At 46.0% G+C, this 22289-nt stretch overlaps 1 protein-coding gene across 6 annotated transcripts in view; it reads right to left on the reverse strand.

Annotated features, from left to right (window-relative positions):
* The window catches only part of LOC105008700 (microtubule cross-linking factor 1), an 80282-nt gene continuing 57993 nt past the window's right edge, over nt 1-22289 (reverse strand). For 2 of the 6 annotated variants that reach the window (XM_020045502.2, XM_020045499.2), the window contains 11 exons: nt 19107-19340; nt 18560-18733; nt 16292-16459; nt 13138-13428; nt 11686-12033; nt 10837-10916; nt 10012-10292; nt 9399-9907; nt 8901-9260; nt 7828-8385; nt 1-1048 (listed from right to left, as the gene is read on the reverse strand). In XM_020045502.2, coding sequence (XP_019901061.2) covers nt 806-1048; nt 7828-8385; nt 8901-9260; nt 9399-9907; nt 10012-10292; nt 10837-10916; nt 11686-12033; nt 13138-13428; nt 16292-16459; nt 18560-18733; nt 19107-19340 — 3246 coding nt within the window. In that variant the 3' untranslated portion in view covers nt 1-805. Of the gene's footprint in view, nt 1049-5443; nt 5494-5783; nt 5955-7827; nt 8386-8900; nt 9261-9398; nt 9908-10011; nt 10293-10836; nt 10917-11685; nt 12034-13137; nt 13429-16291; nt 16460-18559; nt 18734-19106; nt 19341-22289 lie in introns of those variants that run through there. The other 4 variants (XM_020045503.2, XM_020045501.2, XM_020045500.2 and 1 more) reach the window with 4 other exon arrangements.

Below are 22289 nucleotides of genomic sequence, written 5' to 3' on the forward strand. Positions count from 1 at the left end.
CTTTTGTTTGTTGTTGTTGTTTACAAATACAACTGAGTAGTCGGACTTCAGTCTTCGAAGGCTAGGAGCAAAAAGTAACACTTTTTGAAAGAAAATAATTTTAAACAAGTATTTACATAGCATGGAATATAACCAATACTTTATGCATAATGCAAATGAACAAAAGAAAAAACGTAAACAAAAAGAAAACGTGTAAACCTTTATGTTCTTAAAATCTATATTGTTTTCCCTCAACACCAGAAAAGGTGCTCACTATATAAGTGAATATACATAATGTATTGCATACACATACACACGTACACATATATCATGTGGAACTATGGGTAAATGAAGTAGAGGCACCTCTGATGGTAATATTTCTGATGATGTCGTGGTTCTTGTTACAGTACATTCCAGGTTCTTTTCATTCTAAACTGAGTTCTAAAGTGAAGAGTTCTCAATTCTATGATCCGGGTCCTTTTCCTCCTAGTTGGTCAGCTGGTGCTTTAGGGCCTCAGCCCCCGTTACAACTCCCCCCCACGAGTCCCTACGAGGGAGGAGCGGGATCTGAAGTCCAGGCAGGCCCATGGAGGTGAGGGTAGAGGAGTCTGGGCAGGCTGATGGAGGAGAGGGTGGAGAAGGAGAAGGTAGGAGAGGAGGCTGAGGTACTTAGATGAAAGAAGGGAAAGGAGGATTATGGAGTAAAGAGGAAGGGAGGAGGTGACTAGAATGAGGATTTTTTTTTTTGAGGTATCAGATCCAGGCAGGATTCATCAGGAGTGTGTTGAGGAAGAGGGGCAGCAGGAGGTGGAAGACAATGACCTCCTCATGCAGAAGACGACGGTTCCTGTCCTGCTCCGGCCTCGTCCAGCTCCAGTAAACAGGCCGTCTTCCTGGTCCTGGACACCATGGGGAAGGAGAAGCGCCGCTCACTGACATCCCGCCAGCACCGGGGGGAGGAGGAGGGAGAGTGGGCCGCCCAGCGGGACGGGGGCCTGCGGTTGGCTGGCCTGGCCGGGCGCTGGAAACACGACTCCAAAGGAGGAGCCACCGGGGAACGGGGGAGGTCCTTCAGAAGAGGAGGAGGAGGAGGTCAGAGACAGATAAGGAGAAGAGACAGAGAAGGAGAAGAGACAGAGAGGGAGAGTAGGATGGAACAAATAAACCAAGTGGTGGTGAAATGAAACTAAGAAAAAGAAGTGTGAATAAAAATGAGTGACCACAAGAGGAAACAAGAACGACCCCTGACCTTTCACTCTGAGATACCGACCAGAGATTATAGGAATTGGTTCACATTGTTATTTTATAAATATTAAATAGTGATATTTTAGATCGTGTGGAGAAGTGGGAGGCTGAGAGGGGTAAGTGACAAATTAACAATCTCTCTTTGAAACTGCCTTTATGAAAATATGATTTATGGTGAAAAAACTATTTGGCCACTAGAGGGCACTGCAGTTCCATCAACTTCATACATGCTGGGCTACAGGCTTTACATGACGATCTGTCTAATCCATGTTGTTGTCAGGGATACGCTGCAACACGCTACTGCTGCAGGCTGACACGCGTGTTGTGTTCTTCCCACTGACACGGTTAAATAGTGCCCACAGTCCACCCCCTTCTCAGGTAACTTGTCTAATTATTATCACAGGACAATTAGCCGGATTCCTCATCATTCCTAACATAACTAAAACACAGACTGTCTAGAGTGACGACTGGGAGAGGGAAGTCTACTAACTAAAACACAGACTGTCTAGAGTGACGGACTGGGAGAGGGAAGTCTAGTAACTAAAACACAGACTGTCTAGAGTGACGGACTGGGAGAGGGAAGTCTAGTAACTAAAACACAGACTGTCTAGAGTGACGGACTGGGAGAGGGAAGTCTAGTAACTAAAACACAGACTGTCTAGAGTGACGGACTGGGAGAGGGAAGTCTAGTAACTAAAACACAGACTGTCTAGAGTGACGGACTGGGTCAGGGGAGGAAGCTTTGCATGGGCCAAACCAGCATTATTCACACATCATCCATTCATCCATAAATCATAGATCCATCATTCATCCATTTATCATAGATAATCCATTACAGATCCTCAAGCATTCATTGATATATCATCTATCCTTCATAGATCCATTCATCTAATTATCATCCACCCATCTACCATCCATCCACCCACCTACCACCCATCCATCTACCATAAATCCATCCATAATCCATCAATCATCCACCCATCTACCACTCACCCATGTACTATCAATCCATCCATAATCCATCAATCATCCACCCATCAACCATAAATCCATCCGTAATCCATCCATCTACCATAAGTCCATCCATAATCCATCCATAATCCACCCATCTACCATAAATCCATCCGTAATCCATCCATCATCCACCCATCTACCACCCATCCATCTACCATAAATCCATCCATAATCCATCCATAATCCACCCATCTACCATAAATCCATCCATAATCCATCAATCATCCACCCATCTACCACTCACCAATGTACTATCAATCCATCCATAATCCATCAATCATCCACCCATCAACCATAAATCCATCCATAATCCATCCATCTACCATAAGTCCATCCATAATCCATCCATAATCCACCCATCTACCATAAATCCATCCGTAATCCATCCATAATCCACCCATCTACCATAAATCCATCCGTAATCCATCCATCATCCACCCATCTACCACCCATCCATCTACCATAAATCATCCATAATCCATCCATAATCCACCCATCTACCACCCATCCATCTACCATAAATCCATCCATAATCAATCAATCATCCACCCATCTACAACCCATCCATCTACCATCAATCCATCCATAATCCATCAATCATCCACCCATCTACCACCCATCCATCATCCACTTATCCACAATCAATACATCATCCATTCATAGTCTATACATCATCCATCCATAACCTATAAATCATCCATTCATCCAATAATCTGTCCAGGAATCAATACATTCATCCACTGCTAAACAAAAGTTATATTTGGTAGCTGTCATTGTATTTTCTTGCAATGTCAGACATCTTAAGTAAAGCAGGGCTTTCCATCAATGAATAGAGAACATTCTACACCCAGACTGAGCAAACATCCATGTTCTGTGTGTCGGAGCACTATGTGGTGTGTGTGTTGGTGTGTGTGGGTGTGTGTGTGTGTCGGAGCACTATGTGGTGTGTGTGTTGGTGTGTGGGTGAGTGTGTTAGTGTATGTGTGTGTCTGTTGCTGGTTTAGTTTGGGCATAAATGATGATCACAGCCTTATTGCTCGGCTTTGCTCAGGTTTTAAATGAGTTCTCCTTCCTCCCGATGCTATGTGTCATATTCAAAATGAGGGACATCTAAAGCCCACCGCTACATCCAGTCCTGCTAAAAATACCCAGCAGACCTCTCTTCCAATACACACTAACCCAGCCCTGCCTAGCCCAGCCCTGCCTGTAGCATAGCCCTGCCTAGCCCAGTCTAGTTCAGCCCTGCCTAGCCCAGTCTAGTTCAGCCCTGCCTAGCCCAGTCTAGTTCAGCCCTGCCTAGCCTAGCCTAGTTCAGCCCTGCCTAGCCCAGCCCTGCCTGTAGCATAGCCCTGCCTAGCCCAGTCTAGTTCAGCCCTGCCTAGCCCAGTCTAGTTCAGCCCTGCCTAGCCTAGCCTAGTTCAGCCCTGCCTAGCCTAGCCTACCCCTGCCTAGCCCAGTCTTGCCTAACCCTGCCTAGTCCAACCCTGCCTAGTTCAGCCCTGCCTAGCCCATCCCAGCCCTGCTTAGCCTAGCCCTGCCTAGTCCAGCCTTGCCTAGCCCTGCATAGCCTATCATAGCATAGCAGTATAGTCCATACAGGCAGATAAACGGGAGGGAAATTAAACCAGTGTGGACAAAGACTGGAAGATGAGGAAGATAAGGTGACAGAGAGTCAAATAAAATCAAATGAAAAAACATGAAACAGAAGTGTATGAAAAATGATATCTACATATATTTCACTTCAACATGTGGCTGTAAACACTTATCATCTTATCTAGTTTAGAATAACATTGTAAGCATATAGTAACATAAATCAATCTACAGCGGAATAACATTGTAATGACACTGACAGTTCCTGACGTCAAAGGCCCACCATCCTGCATGCACCACACCCATCTACACGAGGTCAACCAGACCGCCGAGGGAGAGCAGCCTCGTGGTCAGACAGGGCCGTCACCACAACACTCTGATGGTCGCTAAGCATGCTGCTTCTACCACGTTTAGTAGTTAGGGTGACCCACTGGAACATTCCATTAATATGACACAGGGGAAGACTTCAGTTCCCACGACCTTGAGAACGCACACGCACGCACGCACACACACACACAAACACACACACACATATACACACGCACACATTCACACTGTAGGCAGACGACGAATGAGACTTGTTAGAAGGGCTGTCTTCGCCAACTAGGCTTGAAAGGTTTGTTAGTGACTCTGATTGTGGAGTGAGAGGAGAGAGGGATGGTGAGCGAGCTGTGGAAGAGGAGGGGGGAAGAAGCACAACGAATAGCAACAGATATTTGGGGGAAAACAAACAGAAGAAGCAAAACACGTTCATGGACAGAGCAGCGAGGAGACCTATCAGAAATACAGTGGTATCATGTTAGAAACCTCTGACCTCTCAACCACAAAGAACGATCGTTCTTGTGGCACCAAAAGAAAATCGTGTCCAAAAGAGTCATCTGTCCTTCTGTGTTAGAGTATGTTTCACGCAGGGTATGTTTGGGTTCTCATGGTCTGTGTTAGGTTTTAGTTGGCAAACCACTCCACAAACGGTCTGTTTGGGTTCTTATGGTCTGTGTTAGGTTTTAGTTGGCCACCACTCCACACAGGGTATGTTTGGGTTCTCATGGTCTGTGTTAGGTTTTAGTTGGCCACCACTCCACACAGCGTATGTTTGGGTTCTCATGGTTTTTATTAGGTTTTAGTTGGCCACCACTCCACAAACGGTCTGTTTGGGTTCTCATGGTCTGTGTTTGGTTTTAGTTGGCCACCACTCCACACAGCGTATGTTTGGGTTCTTATGGTCTGTGTTTGGTTTTAGTTGGCCAACACTCCACACAGGGTATTTTTGGGTTCTCATGGTCTGTGTTAGGTTTTAGTTGGCCACCACTCCGTCACAGAACGTGCAGCCCTCCCTAACCCATAAGGACACAGAATACCGATGACTGTTTGGGTCACTGGTGATCTTTTTCAGTATGAATCAGATATTAGAACATGCAGACATCAACACGGACGGATGTTATGATCGTAACAGTAAAAACACAGCTACAACACCAACCGACTCCACCGACGTAACGTCTGTTGTGAACCTGTGAGGCATGCTGATGGGGGTGGGGAGGTGGGGTGAGGAGGGGTCCATGGGGGCGGAGCCTGTGACCTCATGGGTCAGAGAAACAGGAAGTAAACAGGAACTTACATCACGCAGGGTTAGAGTCCCCAGGGTGTGGTTAGTATGAGAGTGTGGTTCTACAGTCAGCAGAGGGTACAGAGGAGGAGCAGAGAGGGAGGTATTTAGGAAGGGAGGAAAGGAACAGAGAGAAGACAGAGAGGAGAGAGAGTAGACAGAGAGGAGAGAGAGAGAGAGAGAGAGAGAGAGAGAGAGAGGGTAGACAAAGAGGAGAGAGAGAGAGAGAGAGGGTAGACAAAGAGGAGAGAGAGAGAGAGAGGGTAGACAAAGAGGAGAGAGAGAGAGAGAGAGAGAGTGGGTAGACAAAGAGGAGATACAGAGAGAGAGTAGACAGAGGAGAAAGAGACAGAGAGAGAGTAGACAGAGAGGAGAGAGAGGTGTTCATCAAAAGGAGAGAGAGAGCAAAGAAAGAAAGAGTCGAAAAAAGCACAGGCAAGACAGGAACACCCAGAGAGAGAGGGGAGAGATGTTTTTCAGAAGGAGAGAGACAATGTGGAGAGAATTAGAGACATGTATCCAACTGAGAGAGAAGAGGGTAAAAGAGAAAGACGAGAGAGAGAGTAGAGTGTGGAGATGAGAGAAAGAAAGGAAGAGATGAAAGAGAAGTGTGGAGAGAAGAGAAGGAAACACAGGATAACGCTGGTGGTTAAAAAGTAGAGGATAAATGTGAACCATAAGAAGGTCGGTGACCTCACAGCCAAACAAACGCTGGAATAAATCTACTTTGTGTAAATATAGGCTGTACAATATCTAAATGGAATCAGTAGCTAGGTGTCCGTCCAACTGTTGACAGATTTTCAAGTGACTATTCTAAAATCCCAGAAGTAAACAAACTCATTTCCCCCACCAATGGAATTTCCTAAGCTGACTTATTTCATATAAAAATGGATATGAAGACATATTGAAAATAAAACAATGTAAAGTGCAAGGTGTTTGTGCTGTATTTTCGATTTGCCAAGTCTAGTCTGCTCCCCTGAGCTGGGTGCAGGCAGACTGTCCTGATGCTCCATGAGGAGATTATTATGGATGAAAGCAAGATTTTATTTGTCACACAACATTAATTATATTGCTAGAACAAAACCCTCTAGTTACTGGAAAGGAAAAACAAGTTCATTGCCCTGTGAAATTCATCATAAAGTCTAGTACAGTATATTCTGGAGCTAATAAACTGCATGTTTCTCCAAGTCGTAGTGTGAAAACCACATTACATAATTCATGTGCGACTCAAAGTTAACTTTGGTGGAATTTTGTCAAGTTAATAATATGCTAATAATCATATTGCCATCACAACAGACATGATTTAAAAAAGTGATAAAACTGTGAACAGAAATCCCTTTTCAAACCTGAAAAGAAGCCTTATCCTCTGAACAGAGGGCAGTTCAGGGGTTTTATCCATTATCATGAATATTTAGCATCATTTTAATCTCTCTATTCTAACAGATGGTAATGGGTGTGGTTTGTCATGTAGCTGTATAATCACATTGAGACCACAATAGAACCAACATAAATTCAACTGATATTGACACTTAACTGGCTCAGTCCTCAACTATCCCATCTGGATAACAGTTTCACAGCTATATGATTTAATGGTGTATATGCTACCCTGACCATAACCCTGACCCTAACCCTGACCCTAACCATGACCCTAACCATGACCCTAACCATAACCCTGACCCTGACCATAACCCTGACCCTAACCATGACTCTGACCATAACCCTAACCATAACCCTGACCCTGACCCTCACCATAACCCTGACCAAAACCCTGACCCTCACCATAACCCTGACCATAACCCTAACTCTGACCCCATTTCCGGCATCAGGAAATGCATATGGTAGGATTAACACTAATATTAGTTACACTAATAACAGTATAACTGTAACACCTAATGGATTTTAACCTTTTTATTTACATGACACTTTAACTTGTAATATTCAGTGGATTCTGCCAAATAAAGTGTTATATCTTTTGTTTTACCCATTGAACATAATGCTCATTTATGTAGGTCAAACGGACAGAGTTAAACCACAGACTACAGCAGTCAAAACCATCATTATGAATAAGAATGTGTTGAACTGGTTAAAAATAAAGAGTTGGTTTAAATCGACAGTACACTTATATTGGCCAACTGATTGGGTGTTGGTCGCTAAAGGAGAGTGATGGGAGGAGCCAAAACAGTAAATACGAATGCCGATAGGACTGAAAAAGAGCCAGAACACCCTTTCCCATTGGGAAATGAGAGGCACAGTAGTGTGCCGTTTCATCCTGGACGGTGCTCATTACCTGATTGGTATTTGTTTCGGCGTGTTTAGAAGTGGTCCGGCACTCACCAAATGGCCCTCTACACAAACGATCCATGTTACAACTCAGACAGTGAAGTGACGGTAATTACCTCCATGCACCCCGTCTGTGCTCGGTCTCCCTCCGTCGGCCTCCCCTCTCTGCTCGGTGCTCCGGTCCCCAGCCTCTTCTCCTCCCTGAAGCTCTGCTCCAGCAGCTTCTTGTTGAGGAGGCGGGCAGCGTTCTCGGCCAGTGTGTACCCGGGCGGAGCCGACAGGTCCTGTCGTATACTCAGGACCTCCGGGGTCCTCTCTCCGCCCGCTCCGCCCGCTCCGCCCTGGGCCTCTACGATCAGCTGCACCGGGCTGGGGGAGCGGCCGCGGACGTTCCTCAGGAACTCCTGGACGCTTCCGAGGGACCTGGGGTCTCTGGGGTCGGACAGGGGGACCCCGGGAGGTGAGGGCTCGGGAGGGGTGGGTCGGCAGCGGCTGGGGGACTTGGTGAATTTGGACTGCGGGGGTTCGTAAGCCACGGGGGTGTGGTCTATGATGTTGAAGAGGCTGGAGAGGCCGTCGTTAATGGTGGTGTGGACCGGGGAGTCCCGGGTGGTTGTGGAACGAGCCCAGGCCGACTCAGAGGCCCCCTGGAACATCACAGAAGATGTAAAACACTGTCATGGGAAGAAATAAGTACAGGAAAGTTTGTATTTGTGGCAAATTAAGTACAATGGTACAAAAGTATATACAATTATATTATATTTATTTATTTACAGCTCCGGTGCACCTTATTCTTTCCTTTCCAAAAAAGTTGAAAGGTTTTGAGTGAGGGAATGATGTACATCGAATTGCATGGAAATGTCATGGTAACCCCTTCCAGACTCATGACTCAGAGTCATTCTTCTGAGTGCTTTAGATTTGGACATTAGCATGTGTTACCACCAACCAGATGGTCAAGAACAAACCAGACCAAGTTTCTTATATATATGGAAGGCTGGATCATTTGAACCTGTTTTAGTGCACCTGATTATAATTTTAGCCATTGCATATATTCTCACTGCATAAAGGTATATAAAATGGATTTCTTTAGACATATATGTATCATTTACATAGGTTACACTGCATTAGTATTAACAGACTAAATATTAGAAACATCCTAAAGTCAACCCACTTATTCCCGTAGCATTACCTTCTGGGGAGTGGTCGGGGTGGGGGCCCTGGGGCCTGCTGTGGAGCAGGAGGAAGCCCCCCCGGGAACGTCCGCCTTCGATGACGTCGACAGCTTCCTCTGGAGCTTAGGAGAGCCGTACTTCGGAGAGCAGCACGGCCGCTCGAACTTAGACTGGACCACGGGCGAGTACTGGATCTTGCGGATGTTCCGGGAGGGGGAGGAGATGGGGGTGGAGCCTCCTCCTTTCGGAGTGAGGCAGCGGTGCGGCGAGCTGGTGAGGGTTCGGAGGACGTCAGTCTGCAGCCCTACATTGATGGTCTGTGTGGTCTGGGTGCCTCGCGTGGTGAAACCGTTGGTCTGACAGGCCGTGTCTCTGAGCTGTGGATCACACCACCAACATACAATGGAGACTGATGTACTGAATGTTTGTACCACAAGGCCACCGTTGGTTTCATTTGGACAGTTAGAGAGCCGGAGAAACAACCGTCACACACCGGAAGAACGATGTCAACACACCTGTCTCTGCTGGTCCAGGCGCTCCACGGTGCCCGGGCTTGAGCGGTAGTTCCTCACGGAGAAGGCCACCTCCTTCATGTCATCGCTAAGGTTCCGAGACAGCTGCAACTCCAGGGAGGAGGCGTACCCCACAGTGGGGAGGGGTAACCCAGCCCCGAGCCCCCCGCTTGCCTCCAGTAAATCCTTGTGACAGCTGGGTGACCACCTTCCATTCCCAAAGACTTCGTCCGGACCTCCTCCAACCTCGGGGCTAACCACCCCGCCGGCCTCACCCCCACCCCCTCTCCCCTTGGTCCCCTTGGGGTAAAGGTAGTCCTGATCGGGGGGGCCGGGGGGTCGGGTGGGGCTGTGGGCAACGTGGACCGCGACCCCCCCTCCGTTTCCCCCATTGCCCCTGAGAGGGGACCGCTGGCAGTGGGGCGTGCAGGGAGGCTCCGGGCCGGACAGGGTGTTCGTGGTCAGGGTGACGTTGGTGGTCAGGAACCAACTGGAACTGGACTGGAACGGTTCTGGAGATCACAGATGTTAATCAAAATGGTAGGAATCAGATCATATAGACTGACCTGGAACGGTAAACATGAAACCATCCACAGATCAGTTGAAAGACCAGTACCTGCGGGGGCTCTTTCTGCCCAGGCCTCCACGGCGCTGGGGGCGTGGTGACTGGGTGTAGGGGAGGGGCCAGGGACCGGGAAGTCCCACCCCTTGCTGTTGAACTCCTCAATGTACTTCAGGTCGTCAGGTGACAGGGGCGGGGTCACGTCGTCGCGCCCACATTCACCATGACGACTCTTGTCGGGCAGGAAGGGGGAACTGTCCATCAGGCGCTGGAAGTCACTCATGGAGCAGACAGACTTGGCCCTGAGGAGGGGAGGAGATTCTGCTTCAGTACATCTGAATCACAGAGAACAACGGGATGGTTATTCTGACAGTAAGTTTATGCCAACATTAGATTTTCTTTACAAACTATCAAAGACATTTTCTTTTGCCAATTTCGTAATGCTCAATTGTTATAGAGATTTTGTGAATAATTCAATAAAAAATTCAATATAATTGAAATAATCCCAATAAGATGATCACGGAAGCATTCACGCAGTATTCACATAGGAGACAAGAAAGTGTCTCCTTTTTCTCTTCCTCGATCTACTACAAGAGAGCCTGAAAAGATTTGTTCGTTTCACGAGAGGGATCGCTTTAAAGTGATGAAATGTCAGACTGAGATGCTGACCTACTTCCACCCATGAGCAGAGAACATAACTGGTGCTTCACCACAGCCTGTCTCTGTGAGGTGGAAGCATTGTCCTTGGTGGAAGCATTGTCCTTGGTGGAAGCATTGTCCTTGGTGGAAGCATTGTCCTTGGTGGAAGCATTGTCCTTGGTGGAAGCATTGTCCTTGGTGGAAGCATTGTCCTTGGTGGAAGCTCCGGGGCAACATTACCTGAGCAGACTGCCACAGCCCATCTCCTCTTCCTCCTCCAGGTATGACTGCTCATCGCGGTCTGGGATCTCATTCAGAGCCTGAATAGACAAGAGGTGTAGTCAGTAAGGCCACACCCATCTAACTTGTGATTGTAAAAAAATAAGCTATTTACTGTATATATATATTTTTTTGTATTATGGTTTATGTTCCATTATGATGCAAGTATCGTAAAAGTGTTTAAATCTTACAGCTTATACTCCTAAAAACAAGCTTTTTAGTTACTTCTTCTCACTGAAGCTCTGAGCTTATATAAATTGCTTGGCTATGCAGGAGGGCTGCACCAAAGAGATACTAGGAAGTACATCACATGACCTTTGCAGAAGTGTTAATGGACCTATTTGGGGCGTTAAAATAAACTCCCGGCTCTATGTATTCATTAGGGTGGCTCTCAATATCAGGCAATGCCTAGATGGCGCCAAAGAGCAACAATATAGTCACTCAGTCACTGTAATCATGGTGATACCACAAGGGCTAGAAAGAGAGAGAGTGGACCAGATAAACAGTACATCTGCATTTGACAAGCTGAAGCATCAAATTACAGAGGAGTGAAATATGCATATAAACTGGGAAAATTAACGTGTTAAACATGGCTGTGCGGCTTCATACTTTGAATTGCTTTGCAACGCTATTAATAAAGATGTTAGCCAAAGCTATCACAGCATAGGGCTAGACTGGACTGGAAACATTTTGAAAGAAATAAACTATCCCTTCAGTTCACAAAAGGTTAACGTTTGAGCTAGCAGTTGGGAGACATGTGACTGTAAATCCAATGTAACTGTATAATTTGGGGCGTAGTCAGAGTCCTACCTGATTAATGCAGGGGAACCTTTTATCAGAGTCCAGTCTGCTGGGTGGTGGGACCTCCAGACCTCCCAGGGGGTCCAGTGTCAGAGCGTCCAGGAACAGGTTCTCTGTCGGGGCTCGGACCCTAACCACAGCCCCCTGCTCCTCCAAGGCCTCCGAATCTGAATGGGAGCGGGTGGGGAGAACGGCCGGTCCTGGGGTCCCTAAACGGGGGGAGTGTGGAGACCGGGGGGAGCGAGGAGCCTTACAGGGGCTCTCCTGAGGCAAAAAGGAGACGCCTCTGTGACCCACTGTCAACCCGTCAGAGGGTGAGACCTCACTGCCTCGCCGCACATTCAGCTCTCTCTGAAGCTGTGGGGGAGAGACATGGGAGGATAGGGGGAGTGAGAGGGAGACAGAAAGGGAGGGAGGGTGACAGGGAAAAGGCCAGGGGGAGTTAGAGAGGGAAGGAGGATGGAGCTTGGTTGGGTCCATCACGCTTTTCTGTAATATTTTCTTTCTTCAGGATCCACTGAATCTATTCGCTTTCTGTCCCCACATTTTAAATAGTAAAATTCACACTCATCATTCCATGTGGACGTCCCCACTTCTCTCCCAGTGCACTCGTTTGTGACGGGCCCATAGTGCGTTGTGACGGGCCCATAGTGCGTTGTGACGGGCCCATAGTGCGTTGTGACGGGCCCATAGTGCGTTGTGACGGGCCCATAGTCCGTTGTGACGGGCCCATAGTGCGTTGTGACGGGCCCATAGTGCGTTGTGGGGGGAGACGGGTGTAATTTGTGCCCGGGCCCAGAGTGCGTTGTGGGGGGGACGGGTGTAATTTGTGCCCGGGCCCAGAGTGCGTTGTGGGGGGAGACGGGTGTAATTTGTGCCCGGGCCCAGAGTGCGTTGTGGGGGGAGACGGGTGTAATTTGTGCCCGGGCCCAGAGTGCGTTGTGGGGGGGACGGGTGTAATTCGGCACACACATGCCAGACATATTATTGTTACTAAGACACTATAATGTGACTAAACTCTAAATATTAATCAGCAGTAATATTAACTGTGTGTATCTTTCAAAAGCGCTCAAGCGTATAACAGCGTGAATATTCGGTTGAGGTAAATTCAGCCTGGGATGGCAGATTAAACCGAATAGAGGACACAGTATGTCTGGATCCAATCCTGAGCCAGCAAGACATTTATTCACGTTTCTTCTGTAATTTGAGCATCTGATGAATTAATTCAATATAAATGTAGGTGTCATCTCAATCACTATTCTTTTCCTGGCTCTCTCTCTTTTCCACAAAATCCCCCTCTCCATCTTCCCCCAAATCTCCCTCTCCATCTTGCAGTCACACTACTCTCCTCTCTAACTTTCATCCACTCCTCTAAATCTCTCCCCCACTCCCCCTTTCTCCCCCCTCCCTCCATCCTTCCCCCACTCCCCCCTCCCTCCCCCTCTTCCCTACTTCTCTCACCCTTTCCATCTTGCGGTGCATGTCTCTCATGTTGCTGTCCCACTCCTGTCTCTCTTGGTCGAAACGTTCCAGGAGGTCGCTCCTCTCTCTGCCCCACCGTTTCTCCTCGTGCTGCAGCTTCCAGCGGAGGTCCAAGGAGGTGCTGTGGCTCTCGGCCAGCAGGCGGCGATGCTCCTCTCGCTCTTGCTTAAAGGCCCACTCGGGGTCACCTCCCGTCCCTCCCGCACCCTGCACCTCCCCTCTGGCTTCTCCTCTCATCTCTCCTCTTGCCTCTCCTCTCTCCTCTTCCAACTGTATGGACACAACAGAAAGGACATCAGATACAGATGCTGTATATACATTTGAACCAGGTTGCTACAGTACAACAGGAAACCTATCCTGAAGAAAGAGGAAAGGTAAGTCATTCTGTGATTACAATTAATGGATCTAATGAACCCTGGAGGAGTTAAAAGAAATATAACATATCAATGTGGAAAATCTTGACAATCTCACAATCTGATAATCTTCAAAAGACATTTTAAACCTTAAATAAACTACGTTTGTGCTGTACTTTCCTGTGATTACTGTAGGCTGTGTGATTACTGTATGCTGTGATTACTGTAGGCTGTGTGATTACTGTAGGCTGTGTGATTACTGTATGCTGTGATTACTGTAGGCTGTGTGATTACTGTAGGCTGTGTGATTACTGAAGGCTATGTGATTACTGTGTGCTGTGATTACTGTAAGCTGTGTGATTACTGTAGGCTGTGTGATTACTGTAGGCTGTGTGATTACTGAAGGCTGTGTGATTACTGTATGCTGTGATTACTGTAGGCTGTGTGATTACTCTAGGCTGTGTGATTACTGTATGCTGTGATTACTGTAGGCTGTGTGATTACTGTAGGCTGTGTGATTACTGAAGGCTGTGTGATTACTGTAGGCTGTTATTACTGTAGGCTGTGTTATTACTGTAGTCTTTGTGATTACTGTAGGCTTTGATTACTCTAGGCTGAGTGATTACTGTAGGCTGTGTGATTACTGTAGGCTGTGATTACTGTAGGCTGTGTTATTACTGTAGGCTGTAATTACTATAGGCTGTGTTATTACTGTAGGCTGTGATTACTATAGGCTGTGACAACTGTATGTCATCAGCGTGACCCTCAGGGATCTTGGCTGATTAGCATGAAAGTGGTTCCAACAGTGGAAAAGAGCTCTAGACATTTTCCTGTTCGGTTCTTTGTGAGGTAAAGGGGAAGTCTTTGATCTTATCATGTACTCGTTTTGAGCCCCGGCTTATTAAATTGTTTGTTTGACAATATGAATTGGGCTTAGCCTTATGTTACACTTTTTTCTTGTCTCATTTGTCTTTCTCTTGCTCATAGGAGAGAACATGGCGTGTGATGTTTGTGAATGTTCTGGATAATCTTCAAAGTGATGTGTTAGACAGAGGCCGGGGCCAATGAGAGCTGCATCTCCCTCTCACATTAAAACTGTTTTTCTGTATTAGCCATACTGCACCACAGAGCACCACAGAGCACCACAGAGCACCACAGAGCATCACAGAGCATCACAGAACATCACAGAGCATCACATACCATCACTAGAACACCAAAAGAACATTAGAGCACACCAAAATCACAGTCCCAACACTTAACAGACAACCTGTATTATCTGCTTTTACTCTTCGGTCAGGATCTCTTACCTTATTTCTGCCATTAGAGTCTATGAACAGTAAACGTTTACGTAAATGTCATTCAAATTAATAAAACTGCTAGAAGATGGTCATTAAAAGAACCTGTAGGCATTGACCCACTCAACGTGAGCAGCCCCCAGTCGCCTGTTAATAGCCTGCAAATGAACATACTGGGCCTGGGCAGCAACCCTTAATAAATAAGAGCTAAAACTGGAACGTCCCGCCATCGTAGTGGCAGCCTTTCAAACAGGGTCAACGGCTGAAAGAGAGAACGCAACAGGAAAGGATGTCCAGCTTCACACGGGGGGTAACATTTCCAAGGACCTCCTGAATGGAATAAGTCAACATAAATTTGTGGAATAATGTAACATTCAGGCATTTCATAGATAAGGTGTTTTCAAACCGTGTTAATTTAGCGGACACATACAGCAGTGAAATCGTTTCACGATAGCCAGGTGCTACAATAAGATTGCCTTCGATGTTTTAGGAATGAGTATCTACTCTAGAGTTAACAGGACTGAGTACATAACTACTAACTTCCTTGCAATTCTTCACTGTTGCATTGTGAAACTGGGATGTAATAGTAATATAGTACCGTGAAATATACAGTAATATAGTACCGTGAAATATATAGTAATATAGTACCGTGAAATATATAGTAATATAGTACCGTGAAATATATAGTAATATAGTACCGTGAAATATATAGTAATATAGTACCGTCATTCCAGCAGGCTTGTAGCAAAGTGTTTTATAAGAAGTGCATAGGTTCTGGCAATCTCACTGTGTTCTGTAGTTTAATATACAACACTTCTGTTGTCAGTCCAAATATAATGTGCAAAGCAGCTAAAACCCACATGGAAGAAAAGGTTTGAAACAGTGTAATCATCAGGATTGCCTGGCTTTGAGTTCTGTCAAAATGTTTTTTAAACCAAACCTGGTTGGTAAAGGACAGCTTTCTGACAATGTACCTTCCCTGAGTTTCCTTGAAAGGATTCCAAATACAACTCCTTTTTGAGAGAGTTGAGCCTTATATCTGGGCCTGACATCTTGGAAGTGAGATAAATGGTGAAGCTCAACAGTGTAAAATGTGCTTTCATCTCTCCAAAGGTGTTTGATCATGGATGGGAAAGATTTAGGATGCTTTAGAGTATTCACTTTATGGCCACAGCCATGTCAGCACAGCGTTTCCACTGACTTCCATCCCCTTGTTATTTAGGTCAGGGAATAATATTTGAAAGTACAGGCTGTGAGCGAGAATTCTCCACTGGTCCTGAACCAAACTGTGTTGAATAAGACAGATGTTTCCAGAATGTTTTGTGAAGGGTCATACAATTTTTACTTAACGCAAATCTATACTTGGGACAGGGTCTGGGAGATCTTTGTGGTTAGCGTACAGAATTCCTTGTTATTGGCATAGTGTATGTGTGTGTGTGTGTGTGTGTGTCAGTCCAAATCTGCTTGCTGATGTGTGTGTTTTACCTGAGCAACGTGACACTTCAACTCTGCCCATTTCACCTCCCAGGATGCCTTGTCGTCGGCATAGGTCTGCTGGAGCTGCCACCTCCTGTTCTCCTCTTCCCTGATTTCAGACCGGAACTCCTCCAGGAGGGCCCGAAGAGCACTCAGCACCCTGCGGTTCTCACCAGCCTGAGGAGAAGAGGGGGTCGAGTTGCAGGAGTGAGGGAGAGGCAGGACGAGGAGATGGGGAAGAGGCAATAAGGAGAGGGGACGGGGAGGAGAGAGGAGGTGCGGGAGGAGAGAAGGGAGAGAATGAAACTGGATCCAATCAAGATGAATAAAGGGTTTCTTTCAATCGACATGACAATGTCAACCATTTTAACACAAATCCAGACTATAAATTCACCACCTGACACATGCAAACCCACTTCATTTAACTGGCTGTTTAGGGACAGATACAAATATCTGGCGGATCCGTAATTCACAAGCCTCTGTGATGTGACTTACGCCAATGCACCTGTTCCTGGGTAATGCCAAAGGATCTGTTCCTGGGTAATGCCAAAGGACCTGTTCCTGAGTAATGCCAATGGACCTGTTCCAGGGTAATGCCAAAGCACCTGTTCCTGGATAATGCCAATGGACCTGTTCCAGGGTAATGCCAATGGACCTGTTCCAGGGTAATGCCAATGCACCTGTTCCTGGGTAATGCCAAAGCACCTGTTCCTGGGTAATGCCAAAGCACCTGTTCCTGGGTAATGCCAAAGCACCTGTTCCTGGATAATGCCAAAGCACCTGTTCCAGGGTAATGCCAAAGCACCTGTTCCTGGGTAATGCCAAAGCACCTGTTCCTGTGTAATGCCAAAGCACCTGTTCCTGGGTAATGCCAAAGCACCTGTTCCTGGGTAATGCCAAAGCATCTGTTCCTGGGTAATGCCAAAGCACCTGTTCCTGGGTAATGCCAATGGACCTGTTCCTGGGTAATGCCAAAGCACCTGTTCCTGGGTAATGCCAAAGCACCTGTTCCTGGGTAATGCCAAAGCATCTGTTCCTGGGTAATGCCAAAGCACCTGTTCCTGGGTAATGCCAATGGACCTGTTCCTGGGTAATGCCAAAGCACCTGTTCCTGGGTAATGCCAATGGACCTGTTCCTGGGTAATGCCAAAGCACCTGTTCCTGGGTAATGCCAATGGACCTGTTCCTGGGTAATGCCAAAGCACCTGTTCCTGGGTAATGCCAAAGCATCTGTTCCTGGGTAATGCCAAAGCACCTGTTCCTGGGTAATGCCAAAGCACCTGTTCCTGGGTAATGCCAAAGCACCTGTTCCTGGGTAATGCCAAAGCACCTGTTCCTGGGTAATGCCAAAGCACCTGTTCCTGGGTAATGCCAATGGACCTGTTCCTGGGTAATGCCAAAGCATCTGTTCCTGGGTAATGCCAATGGACCTGTTCCTGGGTAATGCCAATGGACCTGTTCCTGGGTAATGCCAAAGCATCTGTTCCTGGGTAATGCCAATGGACCTGTTCCTGGGTAATGCCAATGGACCTGTTCCTGGGTAATGCCAATGGACCTGTTCCTGGGTAATGCTAACCCGCGAGGTTTGAGGTCTGAAGCATCAGAATGTAGAGATCGATGTACAAAAGCCTTGCAGTCCGGTTGAATGAAATCCCAACATCCGACAACCCAGAGCACATTAGTGCCTGTAAATAATTGATGACATGGCCCCAAATATGACTTCTATATGCACACTCACACTCACACACAGTCACAGTGATGGACGCAGGCAGAACACCAGAACGCCTTGTGAGTGAAATCCTATTTTGTTTTTGAGAGCTTTTGTTCCTCCTTCACAGTTGAACTGGAATTATAGTTTTCCTTTGACCTGATTATGAATTATGAATGATAACTGTCCGTGGAATACTGTTTGGCTGGAATCATCAACCTTGGATGATATGCAGAGTTACTCAAAATAATTTCTGACGCTATCTAATTATCTAGGTCAGCATTCTCATTTACATTTTGTTCCACTGGTAAACGTACTGTACTTGGCTAAACTCAATGAGAGAAACTGCAACAAGTTTAAAATCAACGAGAGCAACAGAAATCAGTTTAAACTCAATGAGAGAAACTGTAATTCTGACAAGGATACGCTGTTGACCTTTGGCCTTATAAATAATTGCTGATACCATGGTTATAGGTCACGTAAAACAATACATGAACACATCTATTATCAGGACGTTTTCTTTACACAATTCATTTTGTATTTAAATACAAAGCTCTTTCCCAAGGTACCTGTCTCTGGTGCTGCAGGCATTCGGGGGAGAGGAGGTGGGTGCTGGTCCCAGGATCAGGGCTGTCTCCCGGGGGTAACTGAGTATACAAACGGTCCCTGGTCTCTCTCTCCATCTCTCCCTCGCCATGCTCCGAGAAAGCTCCCAGTTCTGGTATTCCCTCCAACTTCTCATACTAGAACAATCCAAGACAAGACACAGGATTTCATGGTTGAAGTGGAATTTGCTGGAATTGTCTACGTTAGAAAAAGGAAATCTGCACACATCAGTGATTTTAATCAATGCTGAGATACTTAAGGATTAACAGGTCCTCTGTCTGTTATTGCACACAACCGCAAGAAAAACCAGCAAGTCAATGAACCAAACCAAACAAAACAGAGACAGAAAGTCAGTCAAACAATGAATGATGCCATCAATCCTGCTCTGCAGAGTGATTGACTCATGTTGGCTGTTTGGTTGGTTTGTTGTTTGGTTGGCTGTTTGGTTGGCTGGTTGATTGGTATTTTACAGTGAACTTCTCGGGACCATGGAACCTACAGTACCCATACCTCGGAGTGGGCGGCCTCCTCCCCAGTCTCCGGCCGTCGTCCAAGTCTCCAGTGCAGGAGAATCCAGCGCAGCTTCATGTAGAAGATGATGGTGTTGTGTCTGAACAGCCGCACCTCCTGCTGCAGGAGTGTCCTCTCCTGGACCCAGGGAACCTCGTGGGCCTGCAGGCCGGTAAGCTCCAGACCTCCCCTGGCCCTCAGACTCTGAGCCTCCAACCTCTTCCGCTCCTCATCCTGATAGGGAGGGAGGGACGGGGGAAGGAGGAGGAGGGAGAGAGGAGAGGGAGGAAGAGGAAGAAGGGGAGCAGAGAGATAGGAGGGACCACAGAGTGGAGTTATAGAAATGAGGAGATCTGAATCTCATTGATCAACAAAGGGAGGACTGTATAGCTCAGCAGACTGTCAACCAATCACGTTCAAGACTCATTAGGCGGTTGCTAATCAACAATCTCTTGTAGAATGTCAGGTAAGTTGAGAAATTACACCCTCTGACATTGTCTTAGACTGTTCAGATTGTCTCAATTCCAAAACGACACAAAAATATTACAATCAACAAGTTAAACATCAGAACAGACCACAGTTACCCTCAGAACAGAGCAGTTACCCTCAGAACAGAACAGTTACCCTCAGAACAGACCAGTTACCCTCAGAACAGACCACAGTTACCCTCAGAACAGACCATTTACCCTCAGAACAGACCACAGTTACCCTCAGAACAGACCAGTTACCCTCAGAACAGACCAGTTACCCTCAGAACAGACCACAGTTACCCTCAGAACAGACCAGTTACCCTCAGAAAAGACCACAGTTACCCTCAGAACAGACCACAGTTACCCTCAGAACAGACCAGTTACCCTCAGAACAGACCAGTTACCCTCAGAACAGACCACAGTTAACCTCAGAACAGACCAGTTACCCTCAGAACAGACCACAGTTACCCTCAGAACAGACCAGTTACCCTCAGAACAGACCACGGTTACTCTCAGAACAGACCATAGTTACTCTCAGAACAGACAAGTTACCCTCAGAACAGACCACAGTTACCCTTAGAAAAGACCACAGTTACATTCAGAACAGACCTGTTAGCCTCAGACCAGACCAGTTACCCTCAGAACAGACTACAGCCCAAGGGCAGAACAACAGATATTTTACCTGAATGTACTCTAACCACTAGGCTAGATGTCAGGCCTGCCCCTGAAAGCGGAGTGCAGTAACAGTCCTGCCTCAACAGTATTATGTATGTATGTACAGCCTTTTTAAAGGCCTGGGGTTCATACCACTGTGTCATCTATATTTCTGCTTTCTGTCTGACTGAAGACAAGTAGAATTTCTTCATTATATTATGGGATTATCACATGCTCTGTGTTCTATTGAGAATGTGTTATGTGTTGGGAGAATGTTCTGTGTTCTAACAGAATAATGTTATGTGTTCTAACAAAATAATGTTCTGTGTTCTTCCAGAATAATGTTATGTGTTCTTTTGTGTTATGTGTTAAGATGTGTTTTGTCCTCATAAGTAGAACTGTTCACACGGGACTGTCTGTCCCAAAATATATTTCTTTTTCGCTGTCTCCTTCTCGCTTTCTCTCTCTCTTTCTCTCTCTCTTTCCTTCTTTCGTTCCCCTCGCTCTCTTCCTCTCTGTCAGCCTCTTCATGTGAAATGTAAATCACACTGAACACTAATCCTACCACACCAAAGCTGCTTTATCATCCATCCTTTCACTCACTCATTCACTCCTTCCACCTCACAGATTATGTTAAAGGAAAAAAACTAATCACATAATATTGGCCCCAAAACATTTAATGAATCACATCTCTGGTGAGAGTGTTTTTATTATAACAGTGTCCAGTTTCTCTCTGGTGCTATAATACTATATGACCTGTGTTGCCGTTATAATACTATATGACCAGTGTTGCCATTATAATACTATATGACCCATGTTGCCGTTATAATACTTTATGACCTGTGTTTCCGTTATAATACTATATGACCTGTGTTTCCGTTGTAATACTATATGACCTGTGTTTCCGTTATAATACTATATGACCTGTGTTGCCGTTATAATACTATATGACCTGTGTTTCCGTTATAATACTATATGACCTGTGTTGCCGTTATAATACTATATGACCTGTGTTGCCGTTATAATACTATATGACCTGTGTTGCCGTTATAATACTATATGACCTGTGTTGCCGTTATAATACTATATGACTTGTGTTGCCGTTATAATACTATATGACCTGTGTTACCGTTATAATACTATATGACCTGTGTTGCCGTTATAATACTTTATGACGTGTTGCCGTTATAATACTATGACCTGTGTTGCCGTTATACTACTACATGACTTGTGTTGCCATTATAATACTATATGACCCATGTTGCCGTTATAATACTTTATGACCTGTGTTTCCGTTATAATACTATATGACCTGTGTTGCCGTTATAATACTATATGACCTGTGTTGCCGTTATAATACTATATGACCTGTGTTGCCGTTAATATACTTTATGACGTATTGCCGTTATAATACTATGACCTGTGTTGCCGTTATAATACTATATGACTTGTGTTGCCATTATAATACTATATGACCTGCAAAAATCTCTTTATCAAACAGCTCTATGCGAATACTTAACACACAGCAACATATGTTGTTGACTCAGCGTGTGCTTGTGTCCATGTGTGGTGCGTACATGCATGAGTGCCCACATGTGTGTTTGTGTGTGTGTGTGTGTGTGTGGTGCGTACATGCATGAGTGCCCACATATGTGTGTGTGTGTGTGTCTGTGTGTGGGCTAAACACAGAACCTGTTGTACTGTGACGCTGCAGTCAGGCTGCTCTCTGTGGGCAGACGTCGGAACATGACTGCTGTGTCACGGCATTTAGAGGGCAACTCCCTGCTTCCTGTTTGTACGCCAACACTCAGTGTCTTCAGGATATATCCTGCCGCGGTTCTAGCCTGGGTGTCTGCCTGTATCTGTATTATTTCACAGTAGCCCGGGTGCCAGTCTGTTTGGACACTGCCCTGATGGAAACATAACCCCAATAAGGAATGATAAACTCATTATGGAATGATCAACTCCTTATGGAATGATCAACACATTATGGAATGATCAAGAAAAAATGTATATATTGATTTGCATTTTAATAAGTAAAATAAGTATTCGACCCCTC

This window comes from Esox lucius, chromosome 3 (assembly GCF_011004845.1).
Source record: "Esox lucius isolate fEsoLuc1 chromosome 3, fEsoLuc1.pri, whole genome shotgun sequence".
Taxonomy (NCBI): Eukaryota; Metazoa; Chordata; class Actinopteri; order Esociformes; family Esocidae; genus Esox; species Esox lucius.